General features: G+C 36.7%; 1 protein-coding gene across 6 annotated transcripts in view; it reads left to right on the plus strand.

Annotated features, from left to right (window-relative positions):
• Positions 1 to 27,441, plus strand: part of WDR7 (WD repeat domain 7) — a 352,494-nt gene that overhangs the window by 135,561 nt on the left and 189,492 nt on the right. For all 6 annotated transcript variants that reach the window (XM_053205738.1, XM_053205737.1, XM_053205734.1 and 3 more), the window contains one exon: positions 18,762 to 18,875. In XM_053205738.1, the coding sequence (XP_053061713.1) occupies positions 18,762 to 18,875 (114 nt within the window). The remainder of the gene's footprint in view (positions 1 to 18,761; positions 18,876 to 27,441) is intronic.

Here is a 27,441-nt window from a genome sequence, read left to right on the forward strand (position 1 = left end):
ACTCTAATAAAAGAAATAGAATTGTCTTATTTTGTATTTTTCTTGTTAGGAATGAGTTTTGTGTCTTTTCATGTAAGAGTCTTTTGTAATTGTTTCAAAGTAACAGTTCCTATCTCTGGCTCACTTTTATGTGGGTGGTTTGATTAAGCCTTTATCTATGATGTAAGGTTCAAATATTTTTCGATTATTTTTCTTTTTACTTATGTGTTTCTTTTTCTTCCTCATAACCCAATTTATTAACCCTTTGTCTTATTGTTTCAGGATTTTATGTCAAAATTTGGGGGGTTTTCCTTGCTGTAGGAATTCTCCATATTTTCTATCATTTCCACTTTTTTCTCTGTATGTGTCAGTTGGAATTGGTCTTGCTCAATGGTGTGAAGAATGGATATTATCTGTCCCCATAGAGCTATTCGCTTATCACCAAAGCACTTGCTAAACACTAAGTTTCTATATGTAGTTTTGTCCACATTCTTTTAAAAAAATTTTTTTAACGTTTATTCAGTTTTGAGAGAGAGAGAGACAGAGACAGAGAGCATGAGTGGAAGGAGGGCAGAGAGAGAGACGGGAGACACAGAATCCAAAGCAGGCTCCAGTCTCTGAGCTGTCAACGGGGCTCTAACCCACCAACTGCAAGATCATGACCTGAGCTGAAGTGGGATGCTTAACTGACTGAGCCACCCAGGCGCCCCAATTTTGTCTATTTTCTGTTTTGTTCCATTGGCCTGTAGTAATTCACATTTTCATATTTAGTCATTAAGGCCCTAGCCTTTCTTTTTGCGGATTTTTTTTTTGGCTGTGGCTTATTTTTCCAAATGAACTTTATAATCAACTTGTTTAGTTCCATGAGGGGAAAAACCTGATGGCATTTTTATTGGGATTCTAGTTTATATATAAGCCAACTTAGGGAGAACTGGTATCTTTATTCCATTCAAGAATATAGTTATGTCTTTTCATTTGTGCAGGCCTACTTTTTTGTTATTTAAGAGATTTAAACGTTTCCTTGTATAATTTTGGATATCTGTTATCATTTAAGCAGTTAATTTTATTCATCCATTATACCCTTTAACTAGTTCTTGCTTGAGTATATATGAGTTCTATTGACTTTGTTAATTATATAGCCTGATACTATTATAAAATTTTCTTACTGATCATATAAGTTTTTCCATTGATTCTTTGGGGGTTTTCAAATATGTATAATCATATTATTTGGAAATAGAGACAACCTTACTTTTTCTTTTTTAATTACTATACCTCTGACAGTTTTCTTCTATATAATTGTATTAGCTAATACCCCCAACACACTGTTAAATAGAAACCATGAATATAACAAAAATTTCATCATGGAATACTTATGAATGTATTATGAAGGTAAAATTTTTTAGTTTGACATTAAAATTGTGTCATTTGGTTAAATCATTGAATATATTTATAATCAGAATCACACAAATTATAGGATATATATCAGTGTAGATAAAATCTGTCATCCATTCTCCCAGTTGGTAGGATTCATAAGATACCTATACACATGGTACCACTAAAAGGTGGTCCCTACTCAGACACTCTACTGGGAGAGTATCTGTCTAATTCCATCTCCACTTGAAAATTCATTACCCTACCATCTAATCCATCCCCTCCACTCAGGTCATCTCATGACTTTGGGGAAATAAATATAGTTATTTTTATTTAACAATGGAGTACCTGAGGGGAGCACCTTGGGTGGCTCATTCAGATAACCATTTGACTCCTGATTTCGGCTCCGGTCACAATCTCATGGTTCGTCAGCTCTGCGTTGACTGTGTGGAGCCTGCTTGGGATGCTCTCTCTCCCCCTCTCTGCCCCTCCTCTGCTCATGTAGTCTATTTCAAAATAAATAAATAAACTTAAAAAAATGGAGTACCTGGAACCACAGATATGTATCTACTGATTTTATGTTTGCTCAAGACTACTGATTTTAAAATCTTGTTTTTTGGAAAGCTCAACAGAAACTCAGTTGGTATAGAGAGATTTCTACATTGATAATATGGTGGGATTTTACTTGAAGTATGCTAATCTTTCTAAAATTTTAATCTCTACTAAATTACTTTATAGCATTTTACTACTAAAAATTTGGTATGGTTATCTAATTTGTCTCTGTCATCAAGTTTACAGGAGGATAGCTCTCAGTAACTATGTTGCATAATTCAAAAAAAAATTGAATACCTTCTAAATCCATGCAATATGATAGGTGCTTTTTACATTCTCATTAATTTTTTTAGATTAAAATGTGCTAATAAGTGATCTAGAAGGAAATGCATGGATTGGAAGGAAATTAAAAGGTAAAAAAGGAAGATCATCTCCAAATTTTCTACTATAGTTTTTTTAAGTAGTTTGAAGTGTTTTATAGTATATTGTTTTTAATTATAAAAAGAAGAAAGAAATCAAACTGCAGCTATACCCCTAACTATTGAAGACTCTTTCCTTGCACCTTAATAGGAGAATCTTATATGGAGAAGAAAAAATTGTTCTCTAGTAGTTTTATTGGAGATAAATGGAAAGTTTAGAGATTCATTTTCTGATTGGTGATTAATTAGTCTCACACAGCTTTGAAAATGTAATTGCAGGGGCGCCTGGGTGGCTCAGTCGATTGAGCCTCCGACTTCAGCTCAGGTCATGATCTCACAGCTCGTGAGTTCGAGCCCCGCATCGGGCTCTGTGCTGACAGCTCAGAGCCTGGAGCCTTCTTCAGATTCTGTGTCTCCCTCTCTCTCTGCCCCTAACCTGCTCACAGTCTGTCTCTGTCTCTCTCAAAAATAAATAAACATTTAAAAAAAATGTAATTGCCATAAAACAGATACAAACAGGATATACAGGAAATGGGAAGAAGGAATTTGGATTGAAGACCAAGGTCATTAAAATGTTCAGATTTCAGATTTTTTTTTTTTTACCAGGCTGGTGATCATTCTCAGAGTACTATATCTCTTCATTAGACTAATAGACTTCCTTGTTTCCAAAGAAACGATCCCATCCTGCGGATTCATGAGAGTAAACTTTTATTAATTTGTTTAAAAAATCTTCCAGCTAAACCATAAAGCAACATTAAGTCATTTGACCAAAGTGCATCGTACACATACTCAGCATGACATTGTTCGAGATGCTGGATTTTTTTTTTTTTTTTTTTTTTTTTTTAGAAAGATCCCATTTAACTCAGTCTCCATCTCCATTTGGATGTTTATGGACACTTCAAACCTATCATCTTTACCTATAAATTCTTTTTTTCTGTTTTTCTGCTACCACTCTCTGGCACTGCCACCACTTTTATTAGATATATGTCCTAGGAAAATAAATATACGCTAATTTTGGAAATGTTTCTAGGATCTATTACAAGATGATTGATGGATCAAAGATGATAAAATCTGATCCATAAGTGAAGAGCATTTGAAAAGAATGTGTATGCCAGCCTGACAGATAACATGTGGCTACATACCTATTTACTCTGAACATATTTTTTAAGATGTGCTGTGAAACCCTCCAAGGGAAATCAAATGGTGGGGGTGGAGTGGTTGCAAAATCAGATAACCTGCATTCTCCTGACACCAAGTGGAGTGGAATCATTCCTTTAACCTGTCTGGCACATAGCTCTTTATTGTTGGCATTCTCTGTCGGAATAGTTGATCTGCTTTTGCTAATTTTCTCAAGTTTCTTCAATGATAGTTTTCAGTGATTCTGTACTACTTTTCCTGGTGCTTCCCCACCCCCGGCCACTTCCCACCACCAGACTAACGGGAAAAACTTTGAACTCCAATTCAACAATGACTGCCTAATTTATAAACATGGCTAAAAATTTGTTTCTATGTGTGGGATTAGGTTAAAAAATAAAAGGTTTTTTTTTAAATTTTTTAAAAATGTTTGTTTATTTTTGAGAGAGAGACAGAATGCGACTGGGTTAGGGGCAGAGAGAGAGGGAGACACAGAACCCGAAGCAGGTTCCATCCAGGCTCCGAGCAGTCAGCACAGAGCCTGATGCGGGGCTCGAACTCACGGGCCATGAGATCATGACCTGAGCTGAAGTCGGATGCTCAACCGACTGAGCCACCCAGGCGTCCCCCAAAATGAAAGTTTCTATTCGCTGCACATTATAGTTTCTCTACAATCTTCGTACTCCTCCAACTCATTTTTCATTCTTTTTATAACTTAGTTTGCAAGTTAATTCTTTAAAAGCTCTGCCAGAGGCAATGATTGGTGCTCCCTTAGTTAATTCAACTTTCCATCCTCCTCTAAATCATTGGTTAGATATGGATAGTCTTTAAAATGAATTGTGAGATTTAATCAGTGTAATGTGGTGGAATAATGATGTGCTTCTCTAGATGCATTATGCTCATTACAGTGTATGAATGCTTATATCTTCAGCAATTTGATGCAATTTTGTCCTGTTTCCAGGCTGAAGTAAGCACTATACTTCATGTACCTGCTTACTTCATTTTCTTTGAGGATTACCATTTTACTTCTTTCTTTATATTCCATGTATGAATATATATTTACATCTTGTGACCTAATTTGTGTTTCTTTATGATAATGAAACCATATAATCTTCATAAAAAGAAATATATGTAGTATGTACTGCATTGAGATCTTCTTGGGCCCAAGGTCCACAACCTTATTTTTGGTCCCCAAATGACCCAGCACTGAGCACTTAGCAGGCACCTGACTCAGGGATAGACCTTTTATAGCACCAGTTTGTTGCCCAGATCATTCCAGCATTGGCCATAGGGAGCTCCCTTAAGTTGTCTTCAGTGTCATCTTGGTAGGATTCCATTTTTTCATTTTTAAAACACTTCCTTATTTTCTGGCTTAGAACATGCTCATTACTCATCTTGTATTTTTCCTGCCACAGTCCAATCGGCTATTTCTCTGAGGGTGCCCTGGTTCCCTTTAACGGAGGTATTCGAAACTAAGATCTGGGTGCCGATGGGCTTGTTACTGCTTCTAGGTGCTCTAACAGGACAGAACTGGAAAATATGAATGTGCATGCTAATACATGTATACCCACATACCTGTAATTATTTCTGTATCTGCTACATAGGAGCTCACACTGATATCTCCCATTTTAATACCGCAACACAGGATTCAATCCAGTCTTACCCCTTTGCATATGGGTAATTTTTTTCTCCGAATGTGAGAAACTGGACTCTCATTATTTACAGTAGACTTACTGATTTTTTGGGCCCTGGTAGATATGAAAAGTAACTTAGAATTGCTAACCTGTCTGTACCTCTATGAAAAACCAGCTTACCACCTGGAACACAGTGTTTGTGTACAGTTCTTTTTATCTTTAGTTAGCCTTGCAGTGAGCAGTGTTTGGGCCTGTTTTCCAGTTAAGTAACTCCTTTTTCCTTTACACTCTTCAGTGAGGTTATGTCATACATCTATAATATAGTTATATTCATTCTGCAATTCACCCTGGGTTCTCTGGCATTCTGGTTAATCCATTACTAATTTTTTTTAAATTTTCATTTTACAGGCAATGAAGTTTTACTCTTTGGTATATAGGGCTTTGGGTTTTGACATAGAGTCAAGTATCTACCATCACAGTACCATACAGAACATTCCTTTTGTAGCCCCTTTGTAATCAATCCCAGCCCTCAACCCCACCCACTTAACCTTGGCAACCGCTGATCTGTTTTCCATCCTTATAATAAGTTTTGCCTTTTCCAAAATGCTGCATAAATGGAATCATACGGCATGTAGCCTTTTGGGTTTGTGTTCTTTCACTTAGCAAAATATAATTAAGATTCATCCATATTGTTGCATGGAACAATAGTTCATTCCTTTTTAGGGCTAAATAGTGTTCCATTATATGGCTGCACCAAAGTTTATCCATTCACCTGTTTCAGGACATCTGGATGGTTTCCAGATTTTGGTGATTGTGAATAAGCTACAACAGCTCTTCATGTTTAGGATTTTGTATTATAAGATTTTAATTCACTTGGACAGATATCTAGGATTGGAATTGTTAGGTCATATGGTAAATGTGAGTGTAATTATAAAAAAAAACCCAAAACCTGTCATACTGTTTTTCAAAGTAGCTGAAACATTTTACATTCCTACTAGCAATGAGTGGTGGTAGGTATTTTCTATTGTTCTGTATCCTTACTAGCATTTGATGTTGTTAGGTTTTTATTTTTTCGTTAGGTATTTGATATGTGCAGTGGTATCTCACTGTGATTTTAATTTGCATTTCCCTAACAACTAATGACGTTGAACAAGTTTTCACGTGATTATTTCCCATCTTTATATCCTCTTTGGTGAAATGTCTGATATTATGCCTTTTGCTTGGCTTACTTTTTATTAGGTTGCCTGTTTTCTTCTTGTTGGGTCCTCAGAGTTCTTTATATATACTGGGTACAAGTCCTTTGACAGATGTCTAATTTTCTGATATTTTCTTCCTGTTATTTGTCACTTATTGGACAGAAGTTTTGGATAACATCTAGTTTATCAGTTTCTTTCATGACTCATGTTTTTGGTATTATATCTGAAAACTCATTGGCAAACCCAAGGTCATGCAGATTTTTTCCTAGAACTGTAATAGCTTTACATTCTATCTTATGACTTAGTCTTTTCTTTCATTTCTCTATGTAAGTAGCATTCTTGCTTGCCTCATCCTTTTTAACATATAACATATCTCTTAGGTCATTGACTTACTATCTGCACTTAATACATCTTAAGCGCTTGCCTGTAGTCTTACAAGCTACTTACTTATTTACTATCTAGACTTATCATTTTTTATGGATTTCATCCATCTGAATGTTTTTCTTACATATAGAAGAACTTAATATTCTCAAAGTCAGAGCACATCACAGTGTTTAAGTTACTTAAAGTATTGGAATATCACATGCCTTATAGTGTGATCTTCTAGCATATTGTTGCCAATTAAGTGTGTCATCCACTAGGATATTAAAACAAGATTCCTGTGTCTTTATTTTCAAGTCCATTAAGCATTGTGTGTTAAGGCATTAAGAGGTCAAAAGCTTTCCTATTCCTGGGTGTATGTAGATATTTAAAAATAACACAATTGGTAGTAACAAGTAATCTTAAGATAAATTGGTTCTTTGAAATATAAATATTTGTTCTAAGTTTTTTTGCCTTCAAATGGCTTATATATAAACAGATGTCATAAAATATCTGGAAATGTAGCTCTAAAAGCCAGGAATTGAGGCTTAATCACGTTAAAAAAAAAAAAAGACCTAAGTAAATGGGTTCATCAGATAGAAAAAAAGATGAATATTGAAACTTAAATAAAACAAGCCAAAATTAGTAATAACATAAGCAATGGTAATAATATTATTGTGCTATTTATTTATTGAGCATCCTAGGTGCTGTGCTAACCTTAACCACTTATGTCTATAGTTGAATTTAATAGGTAGCACATCATCGTCTTTTGTATTCATTGGCTTGTAAACAAGAACACAGAGCATCTTGGCTAGGTGTCCAGAAGTTACTGCTTTTTATTGGTTGCCTCTCTCAGACTGTCTGCTAGTATAGTCAAACTCTCTGCCTTCATAATTGTTTTCTAACAGCTACTGCTGGCTGTATACAAACTGAATTTCTGGACTACTCTGATGATAAGAAATAGAAGTCATAGGGTTATCCTTACTTACCCTAAAATCTCAAGTATTAAAGTTACATTTATTGTCATTACATAGCTACCAACCCCAGCAATCTTGTGATTATATTTACCACCTGTTGACCTGGTCTTTCCACATACCACAAGGAAGCTTTAAAGAATAAAAACAGGGATGCTGGGGTGGCTCAGTTGGTTAAGCATCCAACTCTTGATTTTGGTTCAGGTCATGATCTTACAGTTCTTGAGATTGAGCCCTGTGTTGGGCTCTGCATTGAGAGTGGAGCCTGCTTAAGATTCTCTCTCTGTCCCTGTGCCCCTCTCCCCTGCTTGCGCACTCTCTCTCATTCTCTAAATAAATAAATAAACTTTTTTTTTTTAATAAAAAAACCCACACTCCTTTCCTGCTTCATATTATCTTTTAGCACCCTGTTTACGTTTGAGAGAGTGCAAGCATGGGAGGGGCAGAGAGAGAGACAGGGAGACAGAGAATCTAAAGCAGGCTCTGTGCTGTCAGCGCAAAGTCCAATGTGGGGCTCAAACCTACTAATCGTGAGATCATGACCTGAGCCGAAGTTGATGCTCAACTGACTGAACCAGCCAGGCACCCCTCTTAGCACCTTGTTTCTAACTGCCTCTAGGGCTTTGACTTTAAATGTCCTTTTATCCTCATTTTTGCCTCTCCTCACTTCTTACATTCTGCTGCCCAGTTCTGTAAATCCATCAGGGTCCTTTAACATGTGCTGTCTTCCTGGAATTTTCTTCACTTAGTGTCATTCCATGATAAATTCTCATACGTACATCAAGACCCAACTCAAGTATTTCCTTCCCATGAGGTTGTTTTTGACGTGTATTCTCTTCGTCACCCCCTCCCAAACAGACTTAATTGATTTTTCTTCAGATGGACACTATTTTCACTATGCACTTATAAATCTTTATTTTTTACATGGCTAGAAGTTTCTCTAGTGTAAAGTCCTTCATTCCCCTCCCCCACATACTTCATTTTTATTCATCTTGCCCAGCATAACCATCATTCAAAAAAAGTTGATGAATGAATCTTCCTTCTTTGCCCTCCTCTGTGTTCAGAGCCCCTTCTCCTTCCATATGTTTTATGTGAAAACAACCTTGATTTTCTCCACATTTATTACTGTATTTTTAAAAAATCTAAATCCGTGGTTTTCAGTGCTTTTTTTTTTTAAGTGGTATTCTTTCTTCAAATGAAAACTTACACACATATACCCACATATAAAAAGGTAACGTCGGGGAAGGTTGGAGGTCTTCCTTCTGGCACTTCTTGGGAACTCATGGGGTTCCAAGTAGTATGGTTTTAAAATTATTGACCTTATTGCTACCTCAGCTTTTGAGTCCTTCCAAATTATTCTTCACATTGCTTAAAGAGAGATCTTTTTAAAACAAAAATAAAATTCTCATGCTTTAAATTTCTTTAATGAGTTCCCATGACCTCACCTCACATGTGAGTTTCTTAGGACGTAAGGCTATGTCTCTTTCACCTTTGTGTCTGTAGTACGTGCTGTGGGTTTGGTACCCAGTCACCTAGGTGCTCCATGAATATTAAAGATAGTGAAGGAACTTTGCATGATTTCCTATCTTTGTCATTCCAATGGCTTCTCTTTGCTCATATTGGCAATGTCCACTTCTCTCATTCAGAGCTTTCCCATTTTTCAGGGCCAAGCAAATCTTCCTGATTTTAAAGCTATCCTTAGGGGTGCTTGGGTGGCTCAGTCTTTTGGCCATCCAACTTCGGCTCAGGCCATGGTCTCGCGGTCCATGAGTTCGAGTCCTGCATTGGGCTCTGTGCTGACAGCTCAGAGTCTGGAGCCTGCTTCAGATTCTGTGTCTCCCTCTCTCTCTCTCTGTACCTGCCCCATCTCTCTCTCTCTCAGAAATAAACATTAAAAAAAAATTTTTTTTTAATTATCTCAGAAATGGGATGAGTTAAAAAAAAAAGCTATCCTTCGTGTCAGCAGCATTCATCAGTTTCCCATTCTTTGATTTCTAAAGTAGCATGTCGCTGTTAGAAAGAACAACATATTTGCTGTACTGCATTTCGTGCATTGTGTTACTACACCAGAGATGGTGTAACCTCTGCCTGGGTAATTAATTCTAGCCAAAAAGTGAAAATTCATAGGTTTCCAAGGTAGTTTCTTCTCCACAAGAATATACTTTGCTCGTTCTGAGATATATAATTCTGCTTATAATTTAGGTTTCTAAATCATTCAAGGTTGTAATATTAAGTTTATACTCTAGTACAGTTGTATGTCAAGACAGATTTGCCGTTGTTTCTCAACATGTTGTAGGTTGAACAATAAATCTTTGTTTTATTGTGTCTTCTGAAACCAAAATTGGTGTTGAGTCAGCTCATAGCCTGCAAATCAAACAGAAATCTTTGAAAAAGTACATGCAATGAATTAAAAGTATTAGGTGTGATTTTTACCATGGATCATCTTTCAGGTTCTTGTTCAGAAAGAGGAACAGTAGCTTTATGCTCTTAATATTCTTTTGGTGTGCTTCCTGAGTTTTCTGTTCCTTGTGTATATTTCAGTAAGTGTTTCTTTTGTTGCTTTCAGAATTGTTTATAATTACATTTTATGTGAGAACAATTTTCTAAAAAAAAAAAATCAAAATGCTAATAAGAAAAATGTATTTCATTTCCTTAAAAATAACCATCAGAGCTCATGTTACCAAAGGATTATTATATTCTTGTGCAGGCTTGAAGACATGTTGCTTATTTTTAACTATATTTTTCATTTCTGTAATTACTTTGTGGCCCTTCATAAACTAACTTGTTTTCAATAAATTGAAACGATCTCTATTTAGAACAAGGGGTAAATATTTCCAACACTTCACGCAGGAAGACTTTTCTCGGAGACACCTGTACTGTTATATTTTATTTTTTTGATGGTATTGTGGAAGGAAAAGTGGATACTGTGTCTTTAATGGAAAGCAAAAGGTTATCTTTCTCTGGCCTTTGTGTGTATGTGCTGATGTGGATGTAGGCAGCCAGACAGGCAATGTGTGCAGAGAGACTAGGGAACCGGCTGTGGATCGATAGAAGTCGTGTGAAGTGAATTAATGCGAGGCAGGCCGTCTGTCTGTCATAAGGATTGTGGGGAATGTGGGGCAGTGTGGTCAGTCACTGCAGAGATCTGCTTCCAATAAATTCAAGCCTTCTGCCTGAAAATAAACTCTAGGTACACACGTACTCCCTTCCTTATTGTTAAATTTTACTTTATTCAAAGTAAATGTTCCCGGCAAATTATTGCCTCTAGTATACTTTAATTGGACCACTGGAAAGCCACAATTGTGAGAAGCTGATGAAATAAAAATACCTGCTATTCTTTTAGATCCATTTTTCAATCTCTGTGGAAATCTATATTATTGTGGGAATGAGAAATATAATTTTTGTTAATATTTATAAGCATTGTGGTATATATTTTTCTGAATCCTAACAGTATTGTTTATCACTTTCATCCATCTAATCTTCAATAAGATAATAAAATTATAATGAACTCAAATGGTTTTGTATTCCAGTATGGATTAAGCTCTGTATTTTAAATGTTACTCTATTAAAATTTAGTATTTAATCTTTGATTATTAAGTTATTCACATGACACTGAGATCTTGTGAGTTCCTATTATTTACCCTTATTCAGATAGTATTAGCCAGTAGGACAAAAATGTTTATGAAGGTAATTTGAAGCTTTTGAAAAATAAATCTTAAAATAATGTACCTGATTTTGCTGATGTGGAGAGGCAAGTGCTGTTTTCTTCCATTGACTTTGAAAACTGCATCCCATATTTACATTAAAAAAATTGTTTTTCTAAAGTGTTTAAAACATTGTGTACAAAGAGACAAGTGTGTGTGTTTGTGCATAATCTCACAATGAATGGTGATCTCAGTGTTTAGAATCCAGATGCCATGGAGAGCTCCTAATCGTCCTCCTGCCCTCTCTCTCTTACTGCTGCCAGCCATAGCCCACCCTCCCCCTTTCGCTGCGTGTCCAAACTTACTCAGACCTGTTTCCTGTTCCATCCCATTTTTCCCTCGTTTTCCTCCTGATTCGCAGTATAGAACCAATTTATAGACACCTATTGTCTAGCATAATATACATTCATTTTTTTTTCTTTTTATTTTGTGAAATCTGGATTTGGGAACTAACTGGTGCTTTAAGTATCTTGTGTCTTTCCCTTTTTTGTATCTCCTTTTTAATACTATCTCTATACCTCATTATCATCTCTTTATTGTACCTTTTTGTTGTGTATCTTTCCCCAACGCTTGCTTTTCTTGGTATATTTAAAAACCTGAGAAAACTCCTGTTTTCTTGGTATATTTAAATAACAAATTTGTATCATGGGATTGAAAATATTCAGTTCTATTCAAGATTTTGTTTTTTTTTTAAGTTTATTTTGAGAGAGAGGACGTGAGCAGGGGAGGGGCAGAGCGAGAGAGGGAGAGAGTCCCAAGCAGACTCCGTGCTATCAGCACAGAACCCAGTGTGGGGTTTGATCCCAACTGTGGGATCATGACCCAAGCTGAAATCAAGAGTTGGTTGCTTAACCTACTGAGCCATCCAGGCGCCCCATACAAGGTGTATTTATGAAATGTTCATTATTGCCAAGTATTTTGGGGATACTCAGAAAGTAACTAAGTCTTAGATTTTATGGTGCCGTTTGAGAAATAAGTTCTCTTACATCAAGTGTGTAAGAAAATAGCAAAGTACCACCATATAACTAGTGAACAACCTTTGTAATCTTTATTATCAATATGCAAGAGAGGTGCCTGGGTGGCTCAGTTGGTTAAGCATCTGACTCTTGATTTCTGCTCGGGTCATGATCTCATGGTTTATGGGATCGAGCTCTGCGTCGGGCTCTGTGCTAACAGCACAGAGCCTGCTTGGGATTCTGTCCTTCTCTCTCTCCACTTCTGCCTCCCCCATGTGTGCTCTCTCTCTCTCTCTCTCAAAATAAATAAACTTAAAAAAATATACAAGAAACTGAGGCTTCCAGATAAGTATTTTCTTTTTAAGTTTATTTTTAGAGAGCTTGCGTGTGTGTGTGTGTGTGCGTGCGTGCGTGCATGCGTGCGCGCGCAAGTGGGGGGAGGGACAAAGAGACTCTCAAGCAGGGTCTGTGCTATCAGTGAAGAGCTTGAAGCAGGGCTCGAACTCACGAACTGTGAGATTATGACCTGAGCCAAAGTGAAGATGAGACACTTAACCGATTGAGCCACCCAGGCACCCTCATATAACTATCTTCTAAGTGGACTTTTCTTCATATTTGTCAGGAATATTTCATCATCTTATTGAGAGTGGATAGTGACTTTTATGCTTGAAAATGTTTAGTTTTTTTATACCAAAAAGAAAGTAAAACAATTTTCTCTAGTCTTTCTGTTTCATGGAAAACAGCATTGTGTTCTGGCATAATCCTCAGTTCTCTTTAGTGACAGTGATGTAATACCTTCTATTGTATCTGTTTCTTTTTTAAGTTAGATTTATTGAGGTATGATTTATACGTAGTAAAATTCACCCTTTTCTGGTAATTTTACCCTTCTTTGGGTTTTTAGCAAATGTGGATAGTCCTGTCCCCACTTCCACAAACAGCATATAGATTATTTTCATTACTCTGAAATATTTACTAATACCATTTTACAGTTAGTCATCTTGTCCACACCCCTAGCGTCCAGCAGCCACTGGCTCGACTTAGATCCTTTTTTTGGCCTTTTACAGAATAGTTTGGCCTTTTACAGAATATCTGCTGTAATGTTGGCCTGCAAACGTAAGATGGTAATATAACACGTAATTAAATACTGTGGAGATAAGAAACAGCCAAGATGTGGCTGGGAATTGTTTTAATGTTATTCCTTCTCTTGCAGATAATGATTACCATGCTTGGAGGGATTAAATAATAGTTTTACTCGTCTTGTGCCAGACTGTATGGTCCAAAAGTTCAAAATGAAGAGGTTCTATCGTTTCCTCAAAGTGAACTGTTAAAATTAGTTTTTAATGATCTGTAGCATTTGGACTTGAGAGTTGATGGCAGTAATGTGGTCTTTCCCATTCCCCATATCTCTTCCCCTGAGATCTCTCAACACAAGTTAGGAATCTTAGGTATTTTGTTGCCAACCCCATGTCCAGTTTGACTGAAGTTAGGATAGTTAAAAATTTATCTTTAAAAAGTAAAGTATATGTGTAATTTTGAAGTGATCAAACCAGTATCTTTTTATTGATTGGTACCAAAATAACCCAGATATTTTCACTGTGAGGACCAACAGAATGAGTTACACAAATGGTCAAAATCAATAATATGATTTGGTTCTTTTAAAAATGAAAAATGGAACTTACTGCTTTCGTAAACATAATATTCATGGCACATTTTTTCTTACTCATAAATGTTTTATGTGGCTCTTCCCCCCTCTTTTTTCTTCAGCTGCCTAGTAGAAAAGGTGTCAAGAGAGTACCCAGGAGTAGTCTGGATGCTGTGGTTCATCCAAAATGTTAGAAGGCAAACTTTTAAAAATAACTTTATCGAGTATCATTCACATGCCATTAAATTCACCCCTGAAAGTTTACATTTCAGTGGTTTTTAGTGTATTCAAAGTTGTGCAACCCTCACCGCAATTTCTGAACATTTTCATCACCCCAAAAGAAACTGTGCATCATTCCCATAGTATCATTCCCCATTTTCCCCAGGTCTCATAGCCCTAAGTGACCACAACTGTACTTTATGTGTATAGATTTGCCTATTTGGGACGTTTCATATAAATGGAATCATACAACATGTGGTGTGTCGTGACTGGTTTCTTTTACTTAATACTTCATTTCTCTCTATTGCTGATTAATACTCCATTGTGTGAATATACCAATTTATTATGTGATAAATTGTGACATATTCATATATTCAGTTGATGGACAATTCACATTGTTTGCACCCTTTGGCTTTTATGAATAATGCTGCTGCGAACATTCATGTACAAGTCAGTGTGGATATAGGTTTTCATTCCCTGGGAGTACAGTTGCTGGGTTTATATGATAATTCTGTTTAACCTTTTGAGGAACTGCCAGACTGTTTGCTGTAGAGTTTTCAGGGTTTCTTACAGAGGGGCACCTTGCTGGTTCAGTCCATAGAGCATGTGAGTCTTAATCTCAGGGTTGTGAGTTTGAGCCCACTGGGTACAGAGACTACTTAAAAAAAAAAATCTTTAAAAGTTAAAAAATAAATACATAGTTCCTTATATAGGTTAAGCACTAGTCCCTTGTTGGGTATATGATTTGTGAATCTTTTGTCCCAGTCTTTAGTTTGTTTTTTTTATCCTCTTAACGGGGTCTTTTGCAGAGCAAAAGTGTTGAATTTTGTTGAAGTCTATGTCCGCTATTTTTTCTTTTATGGACTGTGGTTTTGGTGTCATCTCTAGCCTTCGATATCCAGGATTTTCTCTTTTTTTCTAAAAGTTTATAATTTTATGTTCTACGTTTAAGTCCATGATCAGTTTTAGTTAATTTTTGTATACGGTGTGGGCCTTAGGTCAAGGTTCGTATTTTTGCCTATGGATGTCCAGTTGTAATAGCCCACCTGTTGACGAGATTACTTTCCCCCCTTGAATTGCTTGCACCTCTGTCAAAAATCGGTTGTGCATGTTTGTTTGCATCTTTTTTCTTGGTCCTCTGTTTTGTTCCATTAACTGAAAACCACATAGTTTTAATAAATTTATATAATAAGTCTGGAAATGGAATAGACTTTTTTTCCCCCTACCTTTTCCTTTTCTTCCCCCCAGAGTTCTTCTGGCTATTCTAGTTCCTGTGTCTTTCCATTTAATTTTAGAATAATTTTGTCTGTATCTACAAAAAAATTGTGCTGAGATTTTGACACGAATTGCATTAAACCTATATATCAATTTATGGAGAATTAACATCTTTACTGTGTTGAATATTCCAGGACATGAACACAGTATGTCTCTCCATTTCATTTATTTACATCTTTGATTTTTTTTGCGGGGGAGGTGGGAGGGGTCAGGATTTTGTAGCTTTCAGCCTACAATTCCTGTTGTATATGTTTCTTTTAGATTTACATCTAAGTATTTCAGCTTTTTGAACCATTGTTAGTAGCATTTTTTTAAAATTTAGTTTCATTGCTAGCATATAAAAATACAGTTGATCAGTTTTTTTTTTCTTGTATTCTGCAGCCTTACTGAACTCACTCAGTTTTTTATATATTCCTTTGGATTTTCTATGTGGACAATCATTGTATCCTCAGATAGGGACAGTTTACTTCATCCACTCCAAATGTATCCATGTTCTTTTCTTGCTTTATTACACTGGCTAGAACTTTTAATGCTATGTTATATGAGTGGTGAGTGTGGATATCTTTGCTTCATTCCTGATCACAGGAGGAAAGCATTCCGTTCTTCACCATTAAGTACAATATTAACTATAGATTTTTAGCAGATGCTCTTTATTATGTGAAGAAGTTCATCTCTGTTCCTATTTTTCTGGGAGTTTTATTATTGTTTTTTTAAATCATGGATTGATGTTGAATTTTGTCAAATGACAGCTATGATCATATGCTTTTTTCTTCTTTAGCCTGTTACTATTTGGGGTTACGTTGATTGGTGTTTGAATATAGAACTAGACTTGCATTCTGGAACTACCATTGGTCATGGTGTATAATTCCTTGTGTATGTTATTGAATTCTATTTCCTTACATTTTGTTTAGGACTTTTGAGACTATCAGCGATACTGATCTATAGTTTTCTTTTTTCTTTTTTTACATTTTCTTTTTTTTTCTATCGAGAGAGAAACGATTTTATAACTTTGTTTGGGAAAAAGCATTAATCAAAGAACCAGTTTCAGCATAGCTACCTCTTAGTCTTTCAGCCTTGGTTGGTTTGAGATCTACATGTTTGCTCTTTAAGCTCTGTCTCAAGGAATTGAATGCCCCACAGTTGAGTAGTTACCAGGCACAGCACAAGAACTTCATGGAGGGCTTGGCAGTGTTGTTACTCAGTATTGTGTGATTCCATGATTTTTCATGGTTATGTTGTGATATTCTGTGTACATACTTCTCACCCTGCCCTGAGGAACTCAGTCCCTGTAAGAACTTCATGGAGAAAGGATATTGGGGTTTGAAATCAGAAGACCTATGTGTCCATACTGGTTCTGGAATTTAGTAGCTGTATTATAGTGGGCAATTACTTAACCTCTCTGATTAAATGAGATAAACTTAAATGGATTTATAAACCTGTTACTACAAATAATAGCTTCATTTTTATTGAATCCTTCAATTTTATAGGAAAGGAAAATACTAAAAAAGATTGTTACTATCTAAACTGTTCCTTGGGGCGTCTGGGTGGCTCAGTCGGTTAGGCATCCGACTTCGGCTCAGGTCATGATCTGATGGGTTGTGAGTTCGAGCCCCACATCAGGCTCTGTGCTGATGGCTCGGAGCCTGGAGCCTTCTCCGGATTCTGTGTCTCCCTCTCTCTCTGTAACCCTCCCCTGCTCAGGCTATCTCTCTCTCTCTCTCTCTCTCTCTCTCTCTTTCAAAAATAAACAAACATTAAAAAAATTTTTTTCAACTGTTCCTTAATATCTTTTCCCTATTTCTCTATCATTTTCAAAATTATCAACTATTAAGAAACGAGACAGAGTTTTCAGAGATTTGCCTTTTGATTTAATAGGCCATCTTTGATTTTGTGTTTAAGCAATAAATCTTTAGAAATATGGCATTTACCTTATTTCCTCCACTCTGTGGTTATTTTACTGAAAGCCATTATTAAGTAATTAACTTCACAGTGTATTTTTGGTAATCTTCCTCCTTTATTTTAGAATCTTATCTTGAAAGCCCAACAACAAAATGATTCCGCAGAAGAATGGCTTTTCGTTTGACATTCATCAGGGACCACCGATTGACCCTTTATTTTTGTATCAGAGCAGTTTTGAGCAAAGTGGTGGTTCTAACGTGGTATGTCCTCTTCCCCAAACTGAAGTCATTAGGCCTTGGAACTGTGTCCTGGTAGATTTAGCTCTGGATCATTCAGGTGCTTAAAGACTGAGATTTCCGTCTCTTGGTGACTTTGGTAAACCTGACGCAGCAGGACTGAATTTCACGCAGAAACGTTTAAGTTAATATACGTTGGAGGAAAAAAAAAGAAGCCCTTGAATATTTAGAGCTTTGATTTTTAAAATATTTTGATGGATACAATGGATGTAGTTCTTGAAGTGCTTATTTAAGATTGATTAGAAGGCTCAATTCCTTAAAAAAAAAAAAAAGGAAAAAAAAAGGTTCAATTCCTGAAGTAACTTCCAGTGGTGAAATTTTTGTATTTCATGATTTAGTAATACCCGTTGAATAACCGTATGAAAAATACTGAGATGCCCTACTATCCATTGCCAAATTAGAAATAACGTAGTATATGCAAATTGGCAACAAAATATATCTTCAAAAGTGGAAAAATAGCTTATAAGGAAAAGACATTTGCCTCAGCTGGCAAGTTTCTCAGGTAATTTACAGAATGGAAGCTTCTGGCCCCGGATCTAGTTCATCCATCTGCTTCTGTTAGGTTTTTTCAGTGTGCTAATTATCAGATCTCCTGTCTACTTCCTCCATAGACAGTGATAGCGTCCACTTTGAGGTGGTGCATTTCAGGTGTCTTACATAGACCCAGAGCGCTTGTCGGCATTTCGGCCTTCTAGCCCCCAAATTGTAAGCAAACTAATATTAAAAAGAAGTAAACTTTTAAACTGGTCCTTCACTTTTAGGGTTTTTCCCCCCCTCTTTGCAGCATAATTACGTCTAGATCACCTAAAATAACTGTAGTAAAAATGTTGGAAGGAATCAAGTAAAAATGTAATTTATTGAAGCATCCTTTTTCTGTTTTTCCCAGAACTGAGTTGAGTCAGTGTAGTTTGTACCTGTGTACATATATGCGTACAAAGAAATAGAGCACATGTGAATATTTTGTTCATTAATTTGTGACTCTTCCTAATTGTGGTGAATTGTGTGTGTGTGTGTGTGTGTGTGTGTGTGTGTGTGTGTGTGTTTTAATGTATTGCATTTGTATCTAGTAGGTAAATTAAAAAGCTTTAAGAGTTTGGGTGCACCTTTCTTTTAGTTTTTAAAACTAACCCTTGTGATTCCATTTGTTGTAGCTGGAGTCTCAGCAGAAGCCATGCAGACTATCGGCACTGCTCCTGATGCCCTGGGGCCAGAAGCCAAAGTCCAGGAAGAAGAGCACGACCTTGCAGATGATGACATCACAACCGGTGAGCAGGGACATCTTTCACATAACCTGGATGAGCTTTATCCAGTATTGGAATGTGCTTTTAGATTATTTGTAATGGGATTAAACATGTTGATGGAAAAGAGGGAAACTTGTATTGATGGAATGTTTAGTTTTATGAGACTCTTTAGTGTCCTTTTGATCTTGAAGTGGAAAAAAGCAGAAGTGTTTATTTGGTCTCTGTTTGCTCATTGTTGCTGTAACAATGAACTTGCTAGCTGTGCATTTGATTTCCTGGAGACCTTCTAATTCAGAGGCTGGGATCATTACTAAAGCCTTGAAACGTGTAGAGGAATACACCTTATGAAAGGTTTTGCAATTATAGGGTAAATTGAAGAATACCAAAGTTGTAACAGCAATGTAGGCTGTATAAGGAAACTTAATAGATATTCTTTATACCTATATTATAGAAGTCAATGCTGCTTTTTAAAGTTAGTTACATCGTTTAGATATTGAATAATCTTACCTATATTATTTATTATATAACTAAAGGAATAAAGTAAAATTTAGGAAAACTATATACCACATATGGTTCCATATTCTGTGTTTTATGTTTATACATGTTCAGCCTATCTTTTTATAGACTTAAGTCAGTTTCGGTTACTGGATCTCCAAATGCATTCAGCTCAATTTCTTTAATGTACAGAGGATTAAAAACAACCTACTATAAATATTTTTATTGGTATTAAGAATGATAAACTTTTGATTTTTGTATAGATGGTTATTATGTAAAATCTGACCATAGAAATCCATAATTATTGTGAAGCAACAAGTAGTAACTTAATAGTAATCAGTAATTTGAGGGGCGCCTGGGTGGCTCAGTTGGCCGAGTGTCCAACTTCCACTCAGGTCATGGTCTCACGGTTTGTGAGTTTGAGCCCCGCATCGGACTCTGTGCTGACAGCTCAGAGCCTGGAGCCTGCTTCAGATTCTGTGTCTCCCTCCCTCTCTCTGCCCCTCCCTCACTCACACTCTGTCTCCCTCTGTCTTTCAAAAATGAATACACATTAAAAAAAAAAAAAATAGCAATCAATAATTTGAAAGAAGCATGCCTGGAAAACATCAGTAAAACTTTCAGCAAAAACTAAAGAAACTTAAAAAAAAAAAAATGGAGGGAGGTTTTTAGCTCTTAAAGCTCTGTGTGGTAGGTTCTTTACTGTTACGACCTGAATGCCTTTAAAATTTTGTCACTGGAATGAAGTTGAGGGAGCCTAATAATCTCCCTTGAAAATTTACAAAGCATGTAATCAACAACCTGGAGCCTTGTGCTACTGCTACAAATAAGTAGTTGACTAAATTGAGGCGCATCTGGTTTTCAGTAAAAATGCTGGTGGCCGTGACCTGCTACATTTTAATCCTTTGAATGTGTCAGTTCATTGATTGAAAACATTTCAACTTAAATGTAAATATAAATGATTTCAGAAATTCCCAACTTTTCTGAAAGTCGTTTAGCATTGCACAATTACGGATTTTGTTTCAGTCGCGACTAGAGGAGATGATTGCACCTGCAGATTTTTTCTTTAACATTTCTTTTAAGTTTATTTATTTACTTGGTGAGAGAGAAAGAAAGTGCAAGTTGGGGAGGGGCAGAGAGAGAGAGAGAATCCCAAGCAGACTCCACACACTGCGAGCGTGGAGCCCCGTGCAGGGCTCGAACTCACAAACTGTGAGATTATGACCTGAGCCGAAGTCAGATGCTTAACCAACTGAGCCACCCAGGTGCCCCCAGATTTTTTAAAATTAGTTCTTTATTCAGTTATCATTGCTTTTTAAAGTGTTATAGGTACGTTTTAATTCTCTGTTAATTTTAAAGGCCCTCTAGTCTATAAAAAGTAGTGGTTTAATGCATAGAAGAAAAGAAGTTGCCTTTGTAATAGAATAACTTAATTTGTACTCTGGAAAAAAAAAAGCTTAATTTTTGAGCACTCAGGTGAGCATTATTAAATCAGTACACTGAAATTTTAAATTACGTACCACCATCATCATGAGACAGCAAATAGCACATGGCTGTTCTTTTATTTGTATAAAGAAGCTTAAAAATGAAAATCTGGCTTGGAGAGTCAGTTAATGCTATTTTTTTTTTTTTTTAATTTTTTTTTTCAACGTTTATTTATTTTTGGGACAGAGAGAGACAGAGCATGAACGGGGGAGGGGCAGAGAGAGAGGGAGACACAGAATCGGAAACAGGCTCCAGGGTCTGAGCCATCAGCCCAGAGCCTGATGCGGGGCTCGAACTCACGGACCGCGAGATCGTGACCTGGCTGAAGTCGGACGCTTAACCGACTGCGCCACCCAGGCGCCCCAAGTTAATGTTATTTAAACTGTATTTTAATCTGTAAGAAGTTAAGTTAAACATATGTGATGAATGGCTTTTATCAGTTGACTTGTTCACTTCATGCTGTGGGTACCAGGGGCAAGAATGTTCAAAGAATTTAAGTAACTAGAAAAGGCTTCCTTCATGTGTTGTCAGAGCAACTAGCATGTTGCAGCCTGTAGATCGTTTAGCTTTGAATTGTGTGACTTGATTAGGATGTGGTATAGATTTTTGTGAGGGTTAAGAAGAAAACCCTATTTCTTTTATTGACTAGAATTCTATATAAATTACGTTATGAAAAATATGGTAGATATGTTGAGAGAAACCTGTTTCAGGCACAAGAATCTTATTTTGGGATGAGCACCATTGTAGAGGACAAGTACTACAAAAGGGAAATCTGGCCAGTTTAGCCAGTGACTTTGAAAAATCAGGGAGTTTTTTGGTTACTTAAATTGAATTGCTCTATTGTATCTTTTCACAAAATAAATAGAAAGTATATCAAGGCGGACCTACTTGCGTGTACTTGGAATGAATTCTTGTTTGGGAGCTCTAGTTAGGCTGATACGCATTGTTATGTTAATACTATATTTGTAGCGATCTGTGACTTAATTCTTCAATTAACTTAATTAAACAACTGACCAGTTAAATAGGAAGTATAATTTAGTGCTTTGCTATAGGTAGAACAATTATGTTTGCAATTTTTCTCTTGGGTGAGAAAGAATGATGTATGAATGTTGTCTTAGGACACTGATCTGAGCCTAGCAGTCTTTGTTAGCGCTTGCCTTATAAAAGTAAAGAAGCATGGATAAAGCTTTATAAGTGTTAGCTATGATCAATTGGAACTAATTAAATTTATTTGAAATGAAGAGCCTTAACTGGAAGAGAACAGCTGGAAAAACTGGAAAGAAAAAATCGAGTCTTGATTGAGACAGTTTAAACCTTCACCCTGTCATTTAAAAAATATGCGGCAGCTTCTTTCCGTATCTTTCTTTTTAAAGCTAATATCTATTGATCGGCTCTACAAAGTAACGCCACTTTGCCTTGGTCAACCCACACGTTCGGTTTTACTTACATTCTGTCTTAAGGTTCATCAGCTTCTTCCCTGTAACCAAATGTTTTCAATTACACATCAAAGCTATATTAGCCATTTTCACAGATTAATACTGTTTTTATGTAGAAAAAAAATTAAAACCTACTTCATGTAATTTTTTTATATTACAGTGCAGCATGCATGGGAAAGTGTACTTTCTTTTTCATTGGAATTACTTCAGGTTTTGCAATATTCTGTATATTAAACTCTGTTTTAACAACAACAGTGACATTTTCTTTACAGTGAAAAAGAATGCCATTGATTGTTTCTAGATTATAATTTCAGTGCCACACTAATATTACTGGATACTTGGTGTGTTTGCTTTTATTTGCACAGGATACTTTTATTTTTAGTATTATAATTTAAATGTTTATTTAGGTATATAGTCAATATCTGTAAATAATGTATTTTTTTCCTTACAGCATTAAATAGGTCCTAATTAATAGAGTAAATCTCACTAAAAACTAACAGAAAAAATTTAGATAAGTTACAGTCTTTTTTTAAGGTAGTTAATTATCTCTATATACTTTTTATCCTGATAAAGGATGACATTCTGAGTGAGGATGCAGCTATATGTCCCCTAAATGTTGCATTTTAATACATCCTACCCCTAATTGCAGTTAAAAAGAATTTTGAAAGACTCCATTTACAAACCTGCAATGGATTCCTTTAAGAAAGCCACTAAAGTCTTCTGAGGGTCATACTGCAGTGTCCTGCGCCTTGTTCAGTACAGCATGGACACACTGACCATATAACAGTGGTAAAGGGTCAGAAGTCACTGACATTGTCAAAAAGAAACCACATGATAGTAGATCAGTGGGACAGTTGACAGATTCAGCTGCTTGCAACAAAAGCAGCAATGAAATGTGGATTCTGATAGGTGTGTTGGCTGTATTTGTTGTATTTCTTGTAAAATGTAAAGTTAATTTAAAAGAAAAAAAGAGAGAAAGAGAGAAATGCGATGGAAAAAAGAAAGACTAGGGAAGGGTATGAGCAATTGAAAGTCACATCCATTGACAAACAATCAACTATGTACCCAGCCCTTTACACTTGACTCTCCCATTTCTTTGAAATGGATACTGATATTTTTGCAGATAGATAAATAAGGAAACAAGCTCAGAGAGTTCACTTTTAAAGGGTCCCGTCCTTAAAGTGATAGATCTGGGACTTAAAAGAAGTCCTGTCTGACTCCAAAGCTTATGTGTGGTTTTAAATACAATCCCACACTGCCTAATATTCTTAAATTCTTGAACTTTGGCATCTTTTTCTTTTCAAATGTGAGATGTCAGTTTGCCTTTACTGCTTTTGATATCAGACATAAGCCTGATAATTGCTGGATATTTTATTTAAAATACAAACTTGTTATTCTAAATTTAGACCAAGAGATTATCTCCTTTAGAAAAAAAATCATCACAGGGGCGTCTGGGTGGCTCAGTCAGTTAAGCGTCTGACTTCAGCTCAGGTCATGATTTCGTGGTCTGTGGGTTTGAGCCCCATGTTGGGCTGTGTGCTGACAGTTCGCAGCCTGGAGCCTGCTTTTTGGTTTCTGTGCCTCCCTCTCTCTTTCTGCCCCTCCCCTCCTCGCACTCTGTCTCTCTCTCAAAAATAAATAAACAGTAAAATCATCACATATTCTTTAAATGTTCTTTTTAAATCTGTTCTTTAAATCATTTAGTACTACTGTAATGTAAGACTGTAAATATAAGTATTTATTACTAAATATTTTATTGCATACATGTAAAATGAAATGTTTACTGTTCTGCCTAGCTTTTTGAAGTCATCAAAAAGTGTGGATTTCTGGGTGAAATACATGGCTCCAAGTAATTTACATTTCTGTACTTTTAATCAAGGGGAAGAAAATGTGAATTAAAATTTTGTTTAGCGTTTAACACTTGGCTTTAGTTTTATGTTGATAGGGAGCAGAGTAGAGTATTTATAAATGTAGTATTTGAGAGTTTCTGATAGGAATATTAAAATACAGTCCAAATTATGGCTTGTAGTCATTCACTTCCTTTCCTCATACTTCCCTCTGGGTGATTGACTTTCCTGTTTCTTTGTTTGTTTGTTTTGTTTTTTGTTTTTTTTTTTCAACGTTTTTATTTATTTTTGGGACAGAGACCGAGCATGAACGGGGGAGGGGCAGAGAGAGAGGGAGACACAGAATCAGAAACAGGCTCCAGGCTCTGAGCCATCAGCCCAGAGCCCGACACGGGGCTCGAACTCCCGGACCGCGAGATTGTGACCTGAGCTGAAGTCAGACGCTTAACCGACTGCGCCACCCAGGCGCCCCCTGTTTCTTTGTTTTTAACTACCACTTACATTAAGCTAATAACTCTCAAATCTGTATCTCCAACCTAGACTTTTCTTCTGGACATCAAATTAATACATCTTCCTGCCTGAATGTCCTGTACATACCTACTGTATATTAATTTATAATTATCCAAAGACCTTTTTATACTAAATTCACATTTTGTAGTAGCTAACATTCTGAAGTCAAAAACCAGGGCAGGGATAACAATTTAGAACAAATGACTTACAATTCTCATAGATCTGGTACAGTTTTTTTTTTAGACTGTGAATTATAAGTTGAAGAACGAAAAAGGGAAAAGGTGCAGTAATAAAAGTTTTATTCTAGTTTACTGATTATAAGGCCTCTGGCTCTATGCTTAGAAGGTGTAGATACTATACTTGGTGTCACAACACTATTTCAAATAGTGTTCCTTACAGACCAGCAATTTACTTACATATATTTACTACGTCTTTCTTATTATGTAGTATGTGTGTATCTCCTTAACCTCCCCCCTTCTTCTTAATGGGTGTTTAATGACTCAAAAGCATTTGTAACGGATTAGTGAGGGAATACAGGCTCATTTCTAGATAAACTGTCTCCTGATATTTTGAAAATGAGACTTGGAACAGATCTAAGAACATAATTATCTCTGTTATTCTCATTTAAAAGTTTACCTTTTTCTCTTGGAAAACAACCTGTCTTCAAAATTAGGAAGAGGGTGTGATTCGTTGCATTTAAATGAGAAAAGATATAAAAAAATGCCTGGGAAAATGTGTTTTGTAACTTCAGTCTCAATGAGGGGTGGAAGGTGAGGCGCCATAGTGAGGTGCACAGTCAGAGAAGCAGATTCTGACAGCTCTGGGGAGCCCCCTCCGTGGTCTTCACCGACCGGGGCTGGAGACGTGCTTTTGCATGATGGCGCTGGTTTCTTGTAACTGTTTTGGTTGCTCTCTCTGTGGTCCTGCTTTTCTTCCCTCTGTGCTGATCTCTCCTGTTGCCCCGGGAGCTGTTCTGCCTTGTTTCTGGGCTCGTCTCTGTCAAAAAACCCAGAATCTCTGGTGGACTTTTTGGAGCCAAGGGTATCGGTGAACCGTTGCCCAAGAGATCCCTCTGGGGCTTGGTGGCCCACTGCAGGAGAAGCAAGGTGGCTTGTATGTTGCGTGGGGAGATGCTCACAGGAAGGAGAGAAATGCAGAATTTCCCCGGAGGCCAGACGTTTGAACACATGCCACTGAGGAAGTAGAGTGTGGAATCATGTTGTGTGTGACGGGGTACATACGTTTCGTGGCGTTCCTCTGGGTGTCTGCACTCAGGCACTTAGCACTAAGGAAACTTGCCTTTTATTGCCCATTGAAATTTTAATGTGTTCAAGATTTAATGTGCCCAAGCCTCTATTTAAAGGCTTGGCCTGGAGTGACTTGCCTAAGAAAAAATGCCAAAGGAAAAGAGGCAAGAGCAAGGACAAAAGGTGGCTAACAAGTACCATCTGAATGTCTAGTTTCTCTTTAAAATTTTTAGACTTTTAAAAATGGGAAATCTACAGAGTATCGATGTATTTTGGCCAAAGATGTGATTGTGCATTTAAAAGAATTATGTTCTGTATACTTGAAGTTTGCTCAGATAGTAGATGTTAAACATTTCACCGCATAAAGTATCATAAAGAATCAGAGGAGCTATAACAAATTACTTTAATCAGCTGTCGCATTGGCACTGAATCTTTTATAGTGGTAAAAATAGCACTGTGTGTGTGTGTGTGTGTGTGGTATTTCCTCTTTGCATTTAATATTTTTGCAAGGGGTTGGTCAAATAAACAGTAATCAACACCATCTGAGCAAATTCATCTAAAAGAACACATTTAAAAATCAGGGACTGGGGCACCCGGCTGGCTCAGTCAGTAAAGCACATGATTCTTGATCTTGTGATTGTAAGTTTGGGCCCCGTGTTGGGTAGAGAGATTACTTATATATTTTTTTAAACATTTATTTATTTTCAAGAGACAGAGGACAGAGTGCGAGCGGGTGAGGGGTAGAGAGAGAGAGAGAGAGGGAGGGAGATACAGAACCGGAAGCAGGCTCCAGGTTCTGAGCTGTCAGCACAGAGCCCAGTGTTGGGGCTTGAACCCACGAACTGTGAGATCATGACCTGAGCCAAAGTCGGACGCTTAACCGACTGAGCCACCCAGGCGCCCCGGTAGAGAGATTACTTAAAAAAAAAATTACTTTTAAAAAAAGGAATTTAAAGTAATAACAATCATAACTCACTAGCATTTATTGAGTACCTAATATGTGTCAGGCTATGCTCTAGGCTCTTTTTAATCCTCACAAATAATTGTAATAAATTTTCATGATCAATTCCATTTCACAAGAGAGGACAGTGAGGCACAGAATGGTTAAGTAACTTTCTACATAAAGCCCACAGATAGGAAATGGCAGAATTAGGATTTGAATCCAGTCTGTTTTCTTCTAGATCTTATGCTTTTGAATAGAACTATTTATTTAGGGGCGCCTGGGTGGCTCAGTTGGTTGAGGGTCCAACTTTGGCTCAGGTCATGATCTCGCCGTTCGTGAGTTCAAGCCCCACGTCAGGATCTGTTCTGACAGCTTACAGCTTGGAGCCTGTTTCACATTCTGTGTCTCCCTCTCTCTCTCTCTCTCTCTCTCTCTCTCTCTGCCCCTCCCCTGTTCATGATCTGTTTCTCTCTCTCTCTCTCTCTCTCAGAAACAAACATTAAAAAAAACTTTTTTAAGTAATTTATTCAAATCAAAGTCATTAAAAAAAAAGTCTTAGGGGCACCTGGTTGGCTCAGTCAGAAAAGTGTGCGACTCTTGATCTTGGGGTTGTGAGTTTGAGCCCCA

This window comes from Acinonyx jubatus, chromosome D3 (assembly GCF_027475565.1).
Source record: "Acinonyx jubatus isolate Ajub_Pintada_27869175 chromosome D3, VMU_Ajub_asm_v1.0, whole genome shotgun sequence".
Classification (NCBI taxonomy): Eukaryota; Metazoa; Chordata; class Mammalia; order Carnivora; family Felidae; genus Acinonyx; species Acinonyx jubatus.